The 21,546-nt window shown below is 40.9% G+C and overlaps 1 protein-coding gene across 1 annotated transcript in view; it reads left to right on the top strand.

The window, feature by feature from the left end:
* Positions 1-21,546, top strand: part of Nlk (nemo like kinase) — a 59,356-nt gene that overhangs the window by 2,126 nt on the left and 35,684 nt on the right. The window contains exon 2 of the mRNA XM_029545702.1: positions 7,530-7,585. Coding sequence (XP_029401562.1) covers positions 7,530-7,585 — 56 coding nt within the window. The remainder of the gene's footprint in view (positions 1-7,529; positions 7,586-21,546) is intronic.

The raw sequence follows: 21,546 nt of genomic DNA, 5'->3' as shown, positions 1-21,546 counted from the left end.
CTGTGGTATCCCAAGCTATAGTTTGTCTTAGCTCACAACCCATGTCTGTAAAGTCATTAACTTCAAGAGATGTCACACGGCAAAGTAAGCAGTGCAAGAAAGACTTCCAAAAGCCGCACCAGTTCAAAGCGCCAGTCCTGATGGGGCTTTCAAGAGGCAGCTGCAAGCAGAGTGAGGTGTGCCCTGGGCTCTTGACAGTTTCTAGTGACGTGCCTTTAGTTTGGGGAGGGTTTAAGTTTTCTTGTTTGCAAAATGGTCATGATAAAAGCAGAAATAACAGTCTTTGAATGTGGTGGAAATTGAATTTTTTCATAATACACAAAAGTAGACACAAACTCTTTTTGGAGCTCCTAAGCTCTCTCAGAAAAGTGCCTGTGATCTATGTAGGAATATTTGAAGTAGGGTCTGGACATGAAGATGGAGAGATAGCACTGGCTTATTTATATGTAACCAGCTTCTCCATTGCTTCAGATCTATCTCCAAAGCTTCTCAGGACCAGCATATTTGGTATATGTAGAATGCCAGTCTTCTTAAGAGGCAACTGGTATTTGATGTAGCTAAGCCACGATTGGTCCTGAGGGAAAAACGCAGTAGCAGGTCACATGGGGGATCCAAAAGCTGGGTATAGGAGAACACACCTTTAATTTCAGTATTCAGGAGGCAAAGGCAGGTAAATCTCTGTTGAATTCAAGGCCAGCCTGGTCTAACAGACCAGCCATTGTTCTATGTAGTGAGGCCCTGTCTCAAACAAATTTAAAAGACCGTCTTTTTTTTTTTTTAAGATTTATTTATTTATTATATGTGAGTACACTGTATCTAGACACTCCAGAAGAGGGCATCAGATCTCACCATGGATGGCCATGAGCCACCATATGGTTGCCGGGACCTGAACCCAGGACCTTCAGAAGAGCAGTCAGTGCTCCCAACTGCTGAACCATCTCTCCAGCCGACTGTCGTTTTGTTTTTTGTTTTTTGTTTTTTGTTTTTTTTTAATGTAGTAAAACCAGCTGTTTTATGCATACTGTTTATGTGTGTCAGGAAATGCTAGATGCTCATGTACACTAATTCATTTATTTCATAAAACTCTTGCAAAATAGAACTGTTAACTCCACTTTACAGAGAAACCAAAGACTTATAGAATTACCTAAGTTATTTCAGTGATCAGAGTGAAAAATCTTGTCTGGGTCCAGACTCCATTTTCCCTAATTTGGCAGACATGTATTGTATATATCCTATGTGCCTAGGCTACATTAGCTTTGGAGTTTGTCTCTACCTTCAGGTAATGTAATGACTTTCTTAGCCTGATAAGTAGTGTGATGAGGTGGCATGGGAGGCTTGCCTGTGGTCGCTCACTTCAGTGTTTCGGTGCAGGACAGTCCATGGTGCCTACACAGGCAGTAGTGGTGGACAGCCAAACCTTGAGGCATAACTCAGAGTCATAGGTCTCACGTCAGACTTAGAAGTTGCAATCTTTAGGGTTGAGGCCCAGGTATCAATAAATTTTATAGTTTATGAATGGGGATGAATGGAGGTAGCCACTTACCATATTATTAAGGAAAAGTGAAAACTTGTGATAGACTTAACAAACTCAAAGATACTTCACCTTAAGACCTCTCCTTTACATGATACATATAAATTGATTGAAGTGAGTCATAGACTCAACTATGAAAAGTTAAATAACACAGCCTTTATAGTAAATTAACAGGAAAGTATCTTTGACTTTGAGATAAGTGGTCACTGCTAAAGCTAAATGTATTATTCTAATGCCCCTTATAAGACAGACAGATACATACATCTAGCAAAAGACTCATGATGAAAGAATAGGCCTGGCATCCTAACTTACAATAGCTGGAAATTGGGAATTACATGATGAAATATTCCTTTCATACAAAGGAGTATCCCATAGCAGTAAAACAAATGAACAGCTAGCCCACTTAGCAACATGAGTACATCTCACTGGCATACGTGAATAAAGGAAAGTGGACCAGCAAACAGGGTGGCTCAGCCTGCTGTGAAGCCTCACAGCCTGACTTCAGCGCCCGGGATCCACATGATGGGAGAGGATTCATTCCCGTAGGCTGACCTCTGGCATAAACACCAAATACATAAATGAAAGTATAGTGTTTTTGATTGTCTTTTGAGGGGAGAGGAGAGGCAGGCAGTGTTTGCTTTGTTTTGTTTCCTGGAACTTTCTTTGGACCAGGCTAACCTTGAACTGCCTGTGTCTCTGCCTCTGCCTCCTGAGTGCTGGGATTAAAAGCTTGTACCACCATACCCAATTTGAAATTGTAATTTAAAAAACAAAAAACCTTCTTAAATGCTGTACACAAAAGAGCATATAACTTTTTTATTCAGTTTGTCTAAGACTTAGGCAGGTTGAATTATGATGACAGAAGTGAGGGCTGTTACTGAGAGGGAAGGCACTGTCTAATGTTGAACTGCTTAAGTTCTTGATCTGGGTAGCTTTTTCATGGCTGACTGTGCTCTCAGAATTTATGTAATTTATGTTACAAAAGCTGTGGCAATAATGTAGTCTTTCTACCTTAAGAGAACACCAGCCATTCTTAATCATTCTTTTTAAGACATACAGTTTTTATTATTACAAGCATTGGTGTTTGGCCTGCATGGGTGTTGGATCCTCTGTTTCTGGGGTTACAGACAGTTGTGAGCTGCCATGTGGGTGCTGGGAATTGAACCTGGGTCCTCTGGAAGAGCTTCCAGTGCCCTTTGCTGAGCCATCCCTTCAGCCTCTTTCTTAATTATTCTTAAACCATCCTTGACAGAGTAGGATCTCTTGTTTGTTTGGTGAGTGAGCAGTTAGTTAGGTTTCTGTCACCTCCAGAACCTAGGAAGAGCTCAGCACTCTACCACAGAGTTAAGCATTAAATTCTGTGCCTTTCTACTTAGACTTAAGATTATTCACCATAATTGTTTTACTGATAAAAAGACAACCAAAACTAAGCTACATGGTCACCATGTGAACATTTTGTCATGGCTCTTCTAACTGGGAGGTTAAAATCTTAAAAGACAGTTTTTACCAGGTCTTGAAAGAGTTGAAGAATATACACATGTGGTCATAACCATCATTTTTTTTAAAAGTAGTTAAGTCTGGTGAGGTTTCTTTTGATTTGGGGATTTTTGGTTTTGTTTGTTTTGTTTTGTTTGGGGGAGGTGGTTCAAGACAGGGTTTCTCTGTATAGCCCTGGCTATCCTGGAACTCTGTAGACCAGGCTGGCCTCGCTCAAACTCAGAAATCCACCTGCCTCTGCCTCCCAAGTGCTGGGATTAAAGGAGTGTGCCACCACTGCCCTGCTTGGTTTTTGGGTTTTTTGTTTGTTTGTTTGTTTGTTTTGTTTTTTGTTTTTTCCTTATACAGGGTCTTATTTATTATGTAGCTCTGGCTGGCCTGAAGTAAGTAACCAGGATGAGCCTTGAACTTACAGAGATCTGCCTGTTTGTTCCTGAGTCTCACCACACCTGGCTACTTCTTGCTTTTTGAGATTTTTGGGTGTGTGTATGTAGGAGGTACTTGGAGTCCATCCAAGGCATCTTACAAGTGCCTTTCTGTTTGCATCAAAAGGCTAATTTTTATTTGATTTCCCTAAATAATTGTGGGGTCAAGAGAAACTCCCATCTGTTTAAATGGAAGAGTTACACATGAAACTCTGTGTTTGAACTCTCTAGTGTCCCATCTTACTTGCTCACTTACATTGCTTTGAGATCCTTGGCCTTTTCTGCTGGTCTGAGTACTGCTTTTCTCTGCACTAAAGTTACACAAAACAACAAGCAGAGTTTAAACCAGTCAATAGCCAGATGGTATAGGCCACTATCTGAGGTACTTGTGGCTTTTCTGGTGGGGGCCTCCTCAAAATGGAATAAGAAAGCCTCATTCTTCTTAAAATAGTGCTGTTGCTTCCTACTAGATAACCTCTGATTAGCACAGATAGATTTGAAGTGTAAAGGGGCTTTGCCTAGTAGACACTGTCATTTTTTGCATCTGTTTTCTCCCAATGTAGAATGTATCTTGCTCAGGTACAGAGTTGAGAGCCTAAAAGATATCTAGTAACAGAATGTGATTCCTAATCACCTTCCTCAAGCTTCAGACATTCATGTTAATTTGTGTGTGTGTGCCACAAGTAGGAAAGTTGTACAGATTCGCTACACTGGCTGATTTAAGATTTCAAAATATGTAAACACGAGGTAATTGTTTCCATATGATACATACTTTCTTTGAAGAACCTGGAAAATATTTCCTGCTGAAAAAGATTTTTCACTATAAGCATTTTAATTTAAAAGGAAATGTACATAATCCTTATAGAAACATCCAAACAATAAAACCCTCTATGTTTAACTGGCTTCAACTTGAGGGAAGGCTTTTTCATTAAAGAAAGTTACAATTGAAAACCACTTTTTGTTTGTTTGTTTGTTTGTTTGTTTTGTCTAACAGGTTTTCTCTGTATAGCCCTAGCTGGCCTAGAACCAGGCTGGCCTCAAACTCAGAGATCTGCCTGCCTCTGTCTCCCGAGTGCTGGGATTAAAGGTATACACCACCCCTGCCTGACTTGAAAACAAATTTTTGGAGACAAGGTCTCACTATGCAGGCCTGACTGGCCTTGAACTCCTTGCATAAACCATGCTTTTGCAAACTCACAAGAGATCCAGCTGCTTCTGCCTCCCAAATTTTGGGATTAAAGTGTATGCCACCTACCTGGCAACAAATCTTGATTTAAAATTTGAAAATGGCATTGGAGAGATAACCCTGCTGCTCTTATAGAGGACTCGGATTCAATTCCCAACAGCCACATGGCAGCTCACAACTGTCTATAACTCTATTTTCAATCTGACATCCTCACAGAGACATGTATGCAAGCAAAACACTAATACACATAAAATAAAAACAAATCATTAAAAAAAAAAGTAAAACATGATTGAAAAAGGAGAGCCTTTAAAGTGAACAAGGTTTTTTTGCACAAGTAAATTATAAAAAGAAAGAAGAGGAATGGAGGAGAAATCTTGTATTAAAATTTAAAGTGATAGAGACATTAGTCAATCATAATTTATAAGTCATTGTTTGAGCTTTTTGTTTTGTTTTTTGATTGCGAGGTGTGTGTGTGTGTGTGTGTATGTGTGTGTGTGTGTGTGTGTGTGTAAGAGTATGTGTAAGAGTATGTGTAAGACAGGGTCTCACAACTAGACATGGTGGCAAACATCTTTAATACTAGCACTCCAGAGGCAACGGTGGTAGATCTCTTTTGAGTTTAAGGCCAGCATACAGAAACCAGGTCTCAGAAAACAAAAACAAAAACAATCAGACAGTGTTTCACCCCATCATCCAAAGTGACCTGATACTTGATTTGTAATTCAGTCCTCACACTAGCACGTGGAAGTCCTCTTTTAGCCTCTCAAGTACTAGCAATAAAAACATGAGCTTTCACACCCAGATGTGGTATGGATCTTTTTTTAGCACCTGCTTTAAACAATATACTTTTTATTTAAGTAAGAATATTAGGGGGAGGGGACTGGAGAGATGGCTCAGTTGTTAAGAGCACTGACTGTCCTTCCTGAGGTCCTGAGTTCAGTTCCCAGCAGCCACATGGTAGATTACAGCCATCTGTAATAGGAGCTGTTATCCTCTTTTTGGCATGCAGGTGTGCATGCAGATAAAGCACTTGTACATAAAACAAATAAGTTTTAAAAAGAGAGGAAGCAAGGAAATTGGCTGGGTAGTGGTTGCACAAGCCCTTAGTCCCAGCACTCAGGAGTCGGGCAGTCAGAGCTCTTGAGTTCCAGGACAGCTGGGACGCCACAGAGAAACCCTGTCTCGAAAAGCAAAGCAAAACGAAAAAGAAAGAAAAAGGAAGGACTAGATATTTGATAGTGCTAAATCGAGATTATGGGGTTATCAAGATGGCTCAGTAGGTAAAAGGCTGTGTCTGCCAGAGGTGATGATGTCAGTTCACTCCCTGTGATGCACACAGAAGAAGGATGGACCCGACTTCTGAACATTCCCTCTGACTTCTCCATGCACACTCTGCCTCTTGTCAACTCACACACTACACACATTTTTAAACGTTTAAAAAATAAGCAGTAGATATAAATTAAACAGATATTTAAATTTTTTTTTCACAAGGGTGAAGCATATGCATGAGACCTTAGATTCTATTCCCATCATGGTAATAAGTAAATAGCTAAATGAGTAAAAACTGAACAGTCAAGATTTTACATCCTGCAATTAATTTGTGTGTGTGTGTGTGTGTGCAATTTGTATTCAAAAGAAATCCTAACGTAGAGCTGATGCTTCCGCTGTAGAGATTGCAGGCTTTCCAAGTGAGGTGGCTGTGAATTCAGTAACTAAGGCTGGGTACTAACCACATGGATAGTCGTCTTTTACCTGCTTTATAATATTCAAACCCTCTGCAAAAGAACGTATTTCTTAAAAACTATGGTAAACCTGATGCAGTAGCATGTACCTTTTAGTCCCGGTACTCAGGAAAACAGAGGCAGGCAGATCTCTGCATAGCAGATTCCAGGCCACCTAGGGCCACACATTGAGGCCGCGTGCGTGTGTGCCTGCATGTGTGTGTATGGGGGAGCAGTAGAAAGTTTCTACTCGTGGCATGATGCTTCTTGCTCATCTCCTCTTAGTCCTTTGAGTGTGACGTCATAACCAGGACTCAGGGCATAACTAAGGAGCTCTGAGAGAAAGACTGCGTTATTTTCTACTGCTTTATAAGGTGCTGAAATTTCAGATGCCAAATGGCTTTTTCCTTACCCCAGTAACTTCTTTTCTTGTACTTTGAATAAAATCCATCATATCTTACATAACTCAAGGAGATCGTACCTGCTGTTTTCTGCCTTCCTCTTGAACTTTATACCCCTCTGTGCTTCATAACTGAGCACCTCTGTTTCTACAAGCTGCCCCCATACTGCTGCATTGCCTGCTCGGCGACTGACCAACAACTCTTAACCAGCCTTCAAGTGTTAGAGTAGCATTACTTCTAGGAAGTGTTTTCTCTCCGCCCTCCTTGGATTTATCCTGCATAGCAGTAGAGGGCATGATTCCGTATTGTGCAAGTGCTTGTTTCATACATCCCTCTCCTCCGTCATGAAAGCAGGGGCCTGCTTTGTATGCCCTGGTTATACCCTGGTGTCTGGCAGGTGGAATGTGTGTAGTAAACGTTAGCAGGCAGAGGAGCAGTGGAATGGAAGGTGGAGATGTTGCTCTAAAAGCAACTGTGACATTCCTTTCCCCCACTCTCCTGAGCAGCGCTTGGTGATGTGTGATGCAATCCATTTCAGCTTAGCTAGAACCTCTCTCAGGTAGAAAGTTTATGAAACCATCTCAAGGATAATGGTTTGTTTTGTTTTGTTTTGTTTTGACTAATAAACAGTTCATTTCAGTGGCCGGTTCTTAAAAAGCGTTAAGCCATTAGTTAACAGCATTTACTTGGATTTGTGTCAAACTTTGTTTTCTACTTCATTCTCTAAATTTGACTTTGTGTCTTTATTTTTGTTTTTCTTTTTCTCAGGTGCTCTCTGCCCTTGACATACTCCAACCTCCACACATTGACTATTTTGAAGAAATGTATCCTAACCAGGGAATGTGAAAGAAGGGGACATTTACAATTATTGTTGTTTAGCCTGTTCTTTACTACCTTCTGGGGGCTCATGTCATGAGTTACATTGTCTCATCCTTGCAAGCGTGGTTAAGTACCTGAAAACCAGGTAATTTTGAAATCCCAAGTATGTGCTGGAGCTCATTGTTTTCAGATGTTGTGTGGTGATGCAGATGGACATCTGGGCGGATCTGTATTTAGTCTCCATGTAGTTTTATGCGCTACTTGATCACTATCCCATTTTGCAGATAACCAAAGAAGCAGCTATGTCGTACAGGATCCCCATGGAATGAGTGGCTTTGCTATATCCAGCAAACCGTCTGTCAAGAGGATAATCTCATCCTTGCTTTTAGTACTTAGGATGGGGTGAAGTTAAATGTGTTCCATGAGAAAACATGGTGGTGGGAGCTATTACTTATTTAGATGGCAAACACACTAAGTTCTTTACACATATTTATTTAATTCTTAAAATAAATTGCTATATGAGAAAGTATATTTATTCTCATTTTATAGATGAGAAAATTGAGACACAAAAGGTAAGAAACTTGGCTGAGATCATAGAGTAGAAAGAGTTGGGATTGATGTTTAATTCAGTTTGACTTGAAAGTATCATGTTCTCAACTCCTGCCTATATGAATCTCCCTCTTTCTCTAATCTTGTCTGAAGATTGTTTGTTTGTATACAGAGTAATAATGAACAGTAAAATAGTACCTGTAGCAGCTTCTGAGACTGCATGAAGAAAAGTGAGGTACAGATAAGGCTGACAGTCATAGGCAGTCTCTATTCCACAGTTAACCCATTATAGTTCACAATAAAGATGGGGAATGATTGGGTGACACTCTAACTATATGGTTTATTAAAAGTGAGGGGGTTTGTGGATATTTTAGGCCTGTTATACAAAAAGAAAACCAATTGTCTGTTACTCTTCTGATTCAGCACTAAAAATTGAAGATCTCCCCTTTTGACACTAATTACAATAACAGGTAATTCTATCGTAGACAGTTGTCTTTGTTAATTTCCTTAGAAATGGGAACAGTGAAGTGCTTCCCGAGGAAGAAGGAGCAGTATTGCTGACTTGGGCATGAGGACACCTTATAAGTTACTTAACTGGCAGGAGTCCACACAGCTAGGGAGTTTAAGTATGGTAAACCAAACTCCTGAGTGCTATAATCCTTGGTGAGATTTTAATCCATTAATCATTTATGAAATTGATGCTTCCATGCAGTGTGGCTTTTACCTCAGCAGTACACACTCTAAAGAAAGGACTGAGTGTAATCTAGCTCCTAGTTGATAAGAGAATCTTTGTCTATTGGCTCAGTGTGGTAACACACATCTATAATCTCAGCACTCAGGAGGCTGGGACAGGATCTTGAGTTAAAGGTCAGCCTGGACCATATTATGAATTTAAATCCAACCTAAGATAGATGGATAGAGGAAGGAAGGAAGGAAGGAAGGAAGGAAGGAAGGAAGGAAGGAAGGAAGGAAGGAAGGAAGGAAGGAGAGCAGACAGAAAGAGAGGGAGGAAGGGAAAAAGAAAAATTGCCTAAGTGTCTGAATAAGAGTTAGCAAAGTGCTTTCTCATGTCAAGTTGTTGCTCAGGCAAAGGCATTTATTACTGCTTCCTGAAGATGGCCTGGAGAATGGGAGGTGCCAGTGGGAGTGAGCAGTGCTTCTTTCATCCCTGCAGAAATTCCCTTTTATGCTCGGCCAGGAGCTTCCTCTTAAACCTTACAGTTGCTGAGAAGGAAATCCATATATTACAAGGCATTTTTGTCAGCCAGAAGTATCATTCCTACCTCTTTGGAAATGAATTTGTTGAAACCAAACATTTATATCAGAATGTCCTTTTTAGATTCCTATTTTGCTATATTATTGTTTGTATCACAGGTTCCCAAGATTCAGGGTTGTTTGGACTCCCTGGAAGAACTCAGAGGACTCAGGAAAGCTGTTATTCTCATGCTTACAGTTTATTATAACAAAAGATGACAGATTCAGATTAGCAAAGGAGAAGGCTTATCAGGCAGGTGTAGGGTTCCAGTTGTGCTCTTTCAGTAGAACCATGAGTTGTCTCAGCTACAATGTATAACAACACAGGCAAGTCATACCAACTAGGGAAACTCCTGTTCAGTGGTTTTCAGAGACTGTATTGTGGGTCAGTTACATAGTATGGAGCTACCGATGTACCTGACTTTCATCTCCAGCCTTCTTTCTCTCCCTTGCTAGAGGGCAAAAGGATACAGCATAACCCAAAGCCTCAGGCATACAATAACAGGTGCTTGCCAGGAATTGCTCACATTGAAAGCATACACGTAATGTGCCTTAGACAAAGGATACAAGGATACCAGACAGGTACTCCAGTAGCTCAAAGGAAATTTCCCAGCTTTTGTCTGGAAAAGCAATGCTTTCACTATAAAAAGGAACCACACTGATCCCCAACACTGGGGAAGCAGAAGTGGATGGATCTCTGAGTTTGAGGCCTGCCTTGTCTACAGAGTGAGTTCCAGGACAGCTAGGGCTACACAGAGAAACCCTGTCCCAGCCCCCAACACCCACAAAGTAGAAGAGGAGGAGGAATGGGGAGAGGAAGAGGAAAGAGGGGAAGAGGGAGGAGGAGGAAGAAAAAGAGGAATGAGGGTGAGGAGGAGGAGAAGAAGAACGAGAAGAAGAATCAGGCCTGTGACTGTTGTGCAGTTGTAAAGATTGTTCAGGAAGGCATGGTTAGCTTGGAATCCAGGATACTAAAGATTGGTGTTGTGGAGCAGCTGACAGATGAAAGGGCAGGAAATGCTGTGGTTGCAAGTGTATGTTCCGCCTTTGTTCACTCTTTCACTATTCTACAATGAGAGTCTGCTTTTTGTTTTTCTGTAATACAAATGAATTTGTTATGACCTAAGGGAAAAATTTTTTTCTCTAGTTTCTCTTCAGTTGCGTAATAAGAAAAATTATTACCTAAAATACAGATATAGTAAAGATTAACAAGGTCTTAAATTACCATATAAATTGAATATATTACTTACCTATGTCAGCAACCTTGTCCATGGACTCGTAGAAACAGGTACACTCAATATTAAATGTGTTTTTAGATAGTAGGCTATTTTCTCTTTTGGAGGATTGCTACGTCATTGTGGGTTTTAGAGTAGTTATTATTTTGGCTTTAAATACAGCTGGCCCTCTTCTGTTAGTATGTTCAAAAACGAAAATTCAACCAACCACACATGGAAATCTTCATGTTAAATAGTTTATCAATAATGAGTATGTACATATTCCTTTCCTTATTTTAACTAAATATTGTGACAACTATTTACATAATGCTTATTTTATATTAGTTATAAGCCATCTAGAAATGACTTAGTGAGAGAACCTAGCAATACAGACCAGTGCTTTGAACATTGTCTAGCGCGAGCAAGGAGGATCTGTGTAGGTTACACACAACATGTATTTGAGGGATGTTGGCATCTGATGAGGGGCCTGGAACAAGCACATGCAGATATTGAGGGCACACACTGTATGAGGTCATGGCATAGTGCTATTAGAAACTGGTTTTGAGGCCTACTTGAGACTTGTTTTAGACAAGTTCTAAATATATTGCTGTATGTAATGGACTTGTTTGTTTGGGGATATTTAATTGAAGACATCCATACAATCAGTCTCAATCAGAGTCAATCAGACTCTCTCTATTCCCTGTCTTTTTCTCTCTCTCTCTGCCCCTCCCCCCTGCCCTCACCGGTATGTATGTATACACTTACTCACGTATTGCCCATGTTATGAGGAGAAAGGTAATCTTCCACTGTACATACTTTTACCACATGGGTATAGTTTGTACCTTAATAACTTTTAGCTACTAAAATTAAACCCAGAGAAACAGTTCTAATTGTTTGACCAAGAACCAATATTTTCTTCAGCTAGGATTCTGCACTCTATGCATTACACACATAAACAGGGCCCTTAAAAGTACCGGATGCTTACTGGATTGGAAGTAAATAAATACAATTTGTTTTGGGAAAGGCTTATTTTTAGCTTGAGATATAATCTTAATGTTTTGTGCGGAAGAGTCCACATACTGGCTTTTGGACATTAGGCTTGGGTATTACAGGAGTGTTTAATGATAGGGGTTTCAATCCTTTGAAACCTCTGAGAGATACCTCTGTAGCCTTTGGAGAGTCCAGGAGCCAGTGCAGAGAAGAACCCACACATGAGGTCCACGGCGGGTAATCGCACTCTCCTACATACCCAACAGTGTGGAGTGGGTTAGAAGTCCACCCTGGGAGTTTTAAAGAGACACACACATTAAGAATTTCTCTCTCTCTCTCTCTCTCTCTCTCTCTCTCTCTCTCTCTCTCTCTATTTATTTATTTGGTTTTCAAGCAGGGTTTTTCTGTATAGCCCTAGCTATCCTGGAACTCACTCTGTAGACCAGGCTGGCCTCTGCCTCCCAAGTGCTGGGATTAAAGGCGTGTACCACCACTGCCCGGCTAGAATTTCTTGTCCTATTCTGCAAATATAAGCATTATTAACCCTTATTTGTAGGAATTTTTTTTTTTGCCTGTTTTTTCAGCCCTGAGTTCCTGTCACTTAGAACAGTGCCTGACATAATAGATACAAAATAAACATTTTTTCTTTTTCTTTCTTTTTTTTTTTTTTAAAGATTTATTTATTTATTTATTATATGTAAGTACGCTGTAGCTGTCTTCAGACACCCCAGAAGAGGGCATCAGATCTCATTATGGATGGTTGTGAGCCACCATGTGGTTGCTGGGATTTGAACTCAGGACTTTCGGGAGAGCAGTCAGTGCTCTTACCCACTGAGCCATCTCTCCAGCCCACAAAATAAACATTTTAAGTGATTAAAAAAAAAAAACAAAAACTCTGTCCTATAGATTTTGTGATCTAGTGTAAAATTTAATCATAAAAGTGATGGTTATAATATAAGTTGAAAAGTACTATGATTTAAAAACAGAAACTGGGACATGCCTATAATTCCAGCACCTGGGAGGAAGAGGAGCAAGGATTAAGTTCAAGGCCAACCTGAGTTACTTGCTGTCTTGAGAAACAGATATAGTGAGGACACAAGATTTGATGATCACTGGTTCTATTTTAATTTTAAAGGCTGAATTACTTGAAGAGCATTTGTTGATTTTAATACAAAAGCTCTCAGAAGAAAATAGCAAAACAACCAAGGACTGGCCAGAGTCCTCTACTTTGTGATCATTTTATCTGCGTCTGCTCTTTCTCATTTATTCACTCACCAAAGAACTGTTGTTTGTATGACTTTAAACAAATTTCTGTGAATACAGACTTTCAAAAGAAGTTTGATGTGTCCTAAACATTTTACTTCTATCTTCACTTTAAGATGAAGAAACTCAGATCTGGAGAGACGGCTCAGTTGTTAAGAGCACTGGCTGTTCTTGCAGAGGATCAGGTTTGATCCCCAGCATCTACATGGAAACTCAGAACTGTGCTAACTCCAGTTCAATCTGCTTCAGTGTCCTCTTCTGGCCTCTCCAGGCACCAGGCACACATGTGGTATGCAGGCAAACATTCACATACATAAATTTTAAAATTAAAAAGGAAGAAATAAAATAGCTAATAGATGTGGTAGGATGTGCCAGAAGAATATGGACAAGAGCTGTTAGAGTTTAAAAGGCAGGGAGGGGAGTTGGCATGGCTTCACACAGGAAAAACAAACCTTTCAGATCTTCATCAAAGGATAGGAAGAATTTAGACAAGTGGCATTGAAGAGGGTGGATATTCCAGTGGAGCAGCAGAAACAAACTGTAGTCTTTGTTTGGCTAGAGATTAGCATGCCACTTGTTAGCTGTTCCGAGCTGGGCCTAGGTTGAATGTTTCCAGGTTATTAGCCTCCTTCTAAAGCACAGATTGTAAGGGTTCACACAGATGTGCAAACAGGGCAAGATAACTTTACTTGGAGCACAGAGATAGTACAGATTAGAAAGGAATACACTGTTAAGATGGACAGCTGGCCACATACAGGTGAGTTCTTGAGGGCCACAGCAGACTGGTTACTAAACTATTCCCTATGCCTGACCTCCTCAACTTGTGGACTAATAATGTTCATCTTTTATTCTGAATGTATTAAGAGATCTTTGAAGATACCAGCTTTTTGTAAATGAAAACTGTAGTATAGTAAAATGCTGTCAGTGTACATAGAGGCTCTTTAAAAAACAAACAAACAAGCCGGGTGGTAGTGGCGCACGCCTTTTATCCCAGCACTTGGGGGGCAGAGACAGGTGGATTTCTGGGTTCGAGGCCAGCCTGGTCTACAGAGTGAGTTCCAGGACAGCCAGAGCTACACAGAGAAACCCTGTCTCGAAAAACCAAAAACAAACAAAAAACAAAAAGCCTATTTTTAGGTGGTTAGGTATTGAGACAGATCTCATGTATCCCAGGCTGGCCTCAGACATGCTTTGTGGTTCAGAATAGGATGACCTTGAGAGACTTTCATCCCACTGCCTCCACCTCTCAGTTGCTGGGATACAAGCATGCTCTCCCACTTTGTACTGCTGAAATCAAACCTAAGACTTCTTGTAAGCAGGACAGGCATTCTGCTTAGCTACATCTACAGCTGTTAAAATTGTTGTATTCATTTTAAAAAGCAAAACTCTTCCAAAGTCTTTGTGGCTTCTGTTGATTGGTTTTTTGAGGTAGGGTCTCTGTCTAGCTCAGGTTGTCCTATAATCCAAGCTGGCCACAAATTCGTGTTTTTGGCTCTCAGTCTCTGGATTTTTATGCGTATGTGTTTGTTTTTGATGGTTACTGTTGGTGATCATCAGGCTCCACCTTCTTCATTTGACAGATACAGCTGGCTTTTCTCTTTCCCAATGCCTTTTGTGAAGGCTGAAGTTTGAAGTAATGCCTTTTTGTTTGGGATGCTCTTCTTGTTTTATTTGTTTTTTGAGGTAGGCTTGTGTACCCCAGGCTAGCCTTAAAAATCCAGATCCTCCTACCTCCACCTCCCAAATGATGACTTTACAGGTTTGCACTGCCACATCCCGTGTCATGCAGTGCTAGAGACTGATCCCAGGGCCTTGTGCAAGCTGAGCAAGCACTTCAGCAATTGGGCACAGCCTCAGCCCTTTGGTTTTTTTTCATTTATTTTTAAGGTAGGGGTGTGTATACATAAGGTCAGATGTGTCAAATCCCTCTGGAGCGGGAGTTACAGGCAGTAGTAAGCCATCTGCTGAGGGTACTGTAAACTGAATTTCAGTTTTGTGCAAGAGTAGAATGCATTCTTACCCAATGAGCCATCTCTCCGGCCCCCTTGATTTTTAAGTCAGTTTTAAGTTGAAATTGAAGTAGTTTTAATTTGTGGCATTCTTTACAATAAATTAGTTTCCTTTAAAGGGAAAAGGAATTTGCCTTTCGAACACTTAAATAGAATGACCTTTTATTCCATTGATCTCTATGGAGAAGCTCAGGCCTGCTTCAGCAAAGGTCAGTGGTTCTCATTGAAGCACACCAGTTCCTCACGACTTGCAAAGTCACCATGCTTTTTGTTGCAGGGTTGATGGTGAGATTTAGAGCTGACCGTTTGTTAAAAGAGAACATAGCTTGCTTGTTCTGTCACATTTCTGCTTTGCTTGTCTTCAGAAAGTGTCGTTTGAAGTTGACAATATCCACAAACCAGTCTCTTGTCCATGTACTTCGTGCTTTCACTTTCATTTCAGTTGAATTTTAGGTTGAAAAGGAGGGGGAAAGTAAAGAATGAGAATTCATAAAGTCTTGTATTTATGGTTGGAATTTTCCTTCAACTAAGTATGGCAGGAGTTTAGAATTCATATTTGAAATGGATTAGAGCATGTTTTAACTGTTGTTCTTTTATAAGAGAATCCTGCTGAAGGTGTTTGGTAAACTGTAGTGTGCAAGGATTTACTGTGTCCTTTGGAAAAGTCGCATGCATCACATTGAGATAAAGACTATCTAAAGGCGCTTGAGCCCGGCCTGATAACTGTAGTTTGATCCCCAGAACCAACCCCCATAGTGGAAAAGTTGTCCTCTGACTTCTATAGGCAAGCTGTGGTGTGTGCATGAATGTACAGACACACACTCTTACTCTTGATCAATCCATAAATGACTTTAAAAATATTTAAAACCAGGTTCAGTCTTGGGATTGATAGCATATGGTAGCCGGAGGCTGGCAGATCTATATGAGTTTGGAGAAAGGCCATTTTTTGGACGAGGAATTTTCATTATGTATCCCAGGCTGGCCTCAAACATGACCTTTTTCCTGCCTAAGCCTCCTCAGTTCTGGGAATGTACCACATGACTGCTATACTTGGTTTAAGATGAAGATTCTTTTAAAAGAAAGAAAAAAATAGTTGTAAAACTTATAAATGTGAAGCCTACTTAATATTTAATATTCTAAGATCTCTTTTTTTATAATCTGGCTTATGTTGATTACTGTGCAGTGTAAATTGGAAATAGATTGATCTGTTTCCATTATTTAAAATTGGTAAATAAGCTGGGGATTGTGTCACACAGCTTTAGTCCCAACACTTGAGAGGCAGCGGCAGGTGGGTGGATCTCTGAATTCCAGGACAACCAGGGCTACACAGAAAAACAAAACAAGAACAACAGCAACAACAACAACAACAACAAAATCAGTAAAAAGTGATTGGGACTCAAGTTAGCTTTTCAGACCTTTCTGTTCACATCTATTCTACAGGAAATAATTTGATACAATGGGTTCTCCATTTTCTCAATCCAGTTAAATCAGTTAAAGGCGATGATTTTATTCTATAAAAGTATATAACATCAATAGCTCATTGCATGTAGAGCATTGTGTTCTTCAGTAGCCAGCTTGTTCTACTTTTGAATTCTAGATAAATAATGAACATTTAACCCAACGGGTATTTTTAATACTGGGACTCAATTATGTCACCCTAACTGGCCTGGAAATCAATATGTAGACCAGACTGGCTTCAGACTCAGAGATCCACCTGCTGCTGCCTCCCAAATGCTAGGATTAAAGGCATGTACCACCATGCCCAGCTGGGTAATTTTTATGTGACAGTATCACAACCGTTCCTATGTGCTCAACTGAATCTGACTGCTTCAGTGACTGGTCCGATTAAAGTGCCTACTTAGCCATGAGTTGTTTTTTTTTTTTTTTTTTTTTTTTTTTTTTGACGTGTTAGCATAACATATTTACAGCATAGAGGAGGCATTTCTAATAGTTTATAAACTCATATGTTTCTCATTCTCTGGTTGATATAATAAATTGTTTTATTCACTTTTTGGATTTTGTTTGTTTTCATTAATTCTCTGTGTGCGGTGGTAAGTTTGAAAGTCAGGAATCAACATCAGGTGTTTTTCTCAGTTGCTCTCCAAAATAAAATAGTTTTATTTTGTTTTCTTATTGTTGTTCTGTTTGTTTGTTTGTTTGTTTGTTTGAGACAGAATTAATCAGTGTAACAGCCCTGGCTGTTCTGGAACCTGCTTTGTAGACCAGGCTGCCTTGAACTCCAAAGATTCTCCTGCTCCTGTTTCCTGAATGCTGGCATCAAAGAGGCGTGCACCACCAGGGACTCTCCTCCAAGTTTTTAAAGGCCTGGTCTCTCACTGAATCTAGAGCTCATGGGCTAAGCTGGACCTGACTAACCAGCAAGTCCCAGGGAGTCTCCTATCTGTGCCTCCCTAGCCCTGATATTACAGCATGCCACTGTGCCCAGCTTTTCTCTGTCTGATGGGATTGAACTCTGATCCTTATGTTTACCACTCCCTCCCTGTTCTGAATCAGTTTTATTTTTTTCTCTTTATTCTAAAGTGAGTTGGCAGACCAGACATAGGAATATGAAAATTGTCTTTCGTTTCCTATTTCCATATTTTGGTTTTAGTTTTGGTTCTTTTTGGGTTTTGGTTGTTTTTTGTTTTGGTTTGGTTTTTGGTTTTGGTTTTTTTGTTTGTTTTTTGTTTTGGTTTGGTTTTTGTTTTGGTTTGTTTTTTGAGACAGGGTCTTGCTGTGTATAGGCCAGGCTTGCCTTGAACTCATGGCAGTCCCTCTGTTCCTACCTCCTACACCTTCATGCCTGGTCAGAATATTCTGATATTAGACTTTCCAGCCACATGGCTCCCTTTCTTGTGAATACAAAGACTTTGTGGCTCCTCCAATAAGTGTTCATGGTATTGACCGTTGTTCTGGGTTTATTTCAAAATCCTTATGACTGGTTCAGAATTCTGCTAGCCTGAGGTCAAAGAAGGGAAATCTCCTGCAGTGACAGAAGCTATGGCATTCTGAAGTTGACTCCTAGGTTTGAATATTTTCTTTGTATCTTATTGCTTGTGTGACCTTGAACATGTTTCATAATCTCATGGTACCTCAGTTTCCTCATTATGAAATTTAAATAATAGTGGTGCCTGCCTCGTTATTTCAAAGACTGAGATGAGCCGAATGGACAGGAGAGCATTTGTAATGGTGGTCAGGGAAGGCCTCATAGAGATAGAACTCAGCGACACTCTAAAAAGTAGCAGGGTCTTTGAAGAACATGTGTGTCTGATAGTGTTGACATGAGTAAGTAGACTTCCTTTCTTAAAAATATGTTTGTATTCTGGTCATATTTACCTGCTAGTCCTCCCACCCCTAACCCCACCTTCCCACTTCTAGAAATGTCCTCTAAGGTTTTTGTTTCGTATTGTTTTTTTAATGAACCATACAGTCCAATTTGTGCTGCCCATATAGAACATGTTTGGGGCCATCTATTGGAGTACAGTCTACTCATCAGAGGCCACACCCTTAAAAAAACCTGACAGCGGCTCCCAGCAGCCATCAACTGTAAATAGCTCTTCGCTAGACTGGAAAGTTGACTGGCTGGCTCTTATTCAGGTCTTGTGCAGGAGGCAATAGCCACTATGTGTTCGTGAGTGCCAGACAGACGTTCCCAGGGTTCTGGAAGTAACAAGCCTGCTCTGGATATGGTGAAGAAGGTGTTTAAGTTTTATCTTTTTAATTTTTAAGATTTCTTTTTAAAATTATATGTATGTCTCTATGTGTATGCCCATGGAGGCCACAGAGACCTCCCACCCCATCCCTGAAGCCCAACATAGGTGTTGGGAACCAAACTCAATCCTCTGGAATACTAGAGATACTGATCTCTGAGCTGGCTTTCTAGCCTCTGAGTTTTTGTTTGTTTGTTTTTAAATTTTGTGTATATGTATGATTGAGAGACAGATAGACAGACAGATGGGATATATTCATGTAAGTGCAGATGCCCATGGAGGCCAAAGAGTGCACTGGACACCTGGAATGGGAGTTATAGGTGGTTGTAAACTGCCCAGTATGGGTGCTTGAAATCAAGTCAAGTTCTCCGTAAGAGCAGTATCCACTGACCATCTCTCTAGCCCTGGCTGTCCTAGAACTCGCTCTGTAAACCAAGTTGACCTCAAACTCACAGAGCCCCTTCTCCTTCTGCCTTCCAAGTGCTAGGATAAAAGGCATGTGCCTCTGTACCTGTCAATTTTCTTTTCACTGATTTATTTTTGTTTTATGTGCATTGATGTTTTGCCTGCATGTTTATCTATGAGTGTGTTGGATCTCCTGGAGCTGGACTTATAGACAGGTGTGTATAGCAGGCATTTGCTGCTGAAAGGGGAGGAAGAAGTTTGTTCTAAGGAACAAAGATTCTTTAGCTACTCTCAAGCTCCAATCCCCTTCATGCTGACTCCAGCCCTCTTGACAAACTCTATTGTGAGCGTTAAGGTTTCTGTTGTAGATAAGCTTAGGACCGAAGAAGAGGCCAACGTAGACGTCCCAGCCATAGGAACCCACATCATCTCCTTATCCACACATGTCCCTGAAGTTAGGAGTGGGTCCGGGATTGGCACCCTGCTGCACCCATATCAGTCCTGGGGAATAGAATGGTCACATAAGTCTATAGATGTCCCTCCTAGTCTGCAGATACTGCTGGGTCCTCCCCACTTGCTGGCCAGAGGGGTAGCCCCGAGCAGTGGTTTGGTGCTGGGGGTCTTTACGCCTAAATAGAAGTGTGGGTGGTAAGTGCCTCCTGAAGAGCTCTGGAGCTATGGCAGGGCTGGAGGGCTTAGGTAGGGTTTAGGGGTGGGGATGGAGCTTGAGAATGGTAGTAGAGCCTCAGGTCAGAGAGTCAGAATCCTCTTAGCCCAGACTTCTTCCTCCCTTGTTGCTAAAAGTGGCCACTTGTAGCCTGATTTTGGCGATTTTGCTGATTTCTTCTTTTTTCCACCCTTTCCAACCCCCTAACACTAGATAGAAGAGAAGAAAGGATAGAGAACAGAGACACCTTATGGGTAGACTTCCTCCTGCTGGTTAGGGGCATTTTGTTCCTCAGGGCAAATTTGATCTTTGCCATTCAGATATCTAATATCTTCTTTCTTCCTTGCACACGACTACTTAATAAACTGTGACCAGCAGCAACCAACCACCAACACTTCTGCATCTCAGGCCCTTTCATGTATATACCCTCTGAAGAGTCCCCAGATTTCCAAATGTCACACAATTACAGAAACTATCTGTACTGGCAAAACCACATCCCTGCTAGAGCACTAGGCAAATCATAGCTGTGATGGACAAGCTAAAGCAGCCCTATACTCCATATCTGGGATTAAAACAAAAACAAAATTCTTACTACATGTGTGAACCGCCATGTGGGTGCTGGAAAGTGCACCCTGGTCCTCTGGAAGAGCAGGCAGTGCTATCTCTCCAACCACAGAGTAGAATTTTGTACAAGTAAGGTTTTTAGTTGTTGGTCTGGGATGATAGATGGCTCAGTGGTTAATAGCACTGGTTGTTCTTCTAGATGATCCAGGTTTGAATCTGTAACTCCAGTCCCAGGGGATCAATCCTACCCCCAACTGCTGAGCACCTCACCAAGCATTCATGTGGTGCATGGGCCTACATGTAGGCAAAACACTTAAGGAAATTTTAGACGTCTTAGCTCTTAATTTGGAATGGACTAGCTCACGTTCCTTGTGTTCTTTTTCCTTGAATTTATGGTTAATACAACTCAGTAGCACTGCTAAACCATCTGCCCAGACTAGGTCCTCCATGGACCTTCCTGCTTTTTCATTACTTTTACCCACTCTTTCTCACTAAGTAGATTTTTGACATAAATTGCTCCTTCAGCCTGAAATCTCAAGAACCTCCTCCCTGTAACAATTGTCACATCTTCTTTAGGGCCTTTGCCAGCCCTTCCCGTCCGAATGAAGGTTACCCAGTCTTTGACAAAATCATAAGGTTATTTTTAAAAAGAGGCTGTTTAAAAGTTCTGACTCAGTTGGAATTTTTCCCTTCTCTCCTTTAAAGAGAGTCACTATAGTTGGAACAACTTATTCACACCATCTCTTTGAAACACCTCTGTTCCAGGTGAAGTGGGGGATGGGAGAGCTTCACTCTAATCTTTTCACCTCCCCATTAAAATATAAATATATCTCTAAACCTCCCCAGCTGGTGCGGATGAAATGCACCAGCCTTGGACTTTAGAGGATCAGATCTACAAAGGCACACCTAATTTGAGCCTCTGAAAAGCCTGAGAACCCTATTATCATCTCCCAAACTGCTTAGCCTTCTGCTTAACCTTTGATTGTGAGCTGCCTGCCAGACTTAATTCAGGTGGAGGGGGTGGGGTTAAGGAAACTCCTGGGACTGTGTGTATTTGATCTATTCTGTCATGCCCCACTGTTGTGACTCCATTTCTATTTTTTTAAGGTTGCTAGATACCAGGATGCATGTGCTACGTGGAGACCTGGGGTTTCAGAAGTCACTATAAATACATCAGACTCACCTTAATTGGAGGATATGGGGAATCAGTGGGGTGCTTAGCTACTTCACAGACCAGCTGTGTCTCCTGCTAGCAACTCGATTTGAGAGCAGTACCTCAGGAAACTTAATAGACCTAACACTAGCACAAGTCTGTATTTTATCAGTGTGCTCTTTATTTCT

This window comes from Mus pahari, chromosome 14 (genome assembly GCF_900095145.1).
Source record: "Mus pahari chromosome 14, PAHARI_EIJ_v1.1, whole genome shotgun sequence".
Taxonomy (NCBI): domain Eukaryota; kingdom Metazoa; phylum Chordata; class Mammalia; order Rodentia; family Muridae; genus Mus; species Mus pahari.
Note: the sequence above shows the minus strand (reverse complement) of the source record. Positions and strands in the feature narration are given on the sequence as shown.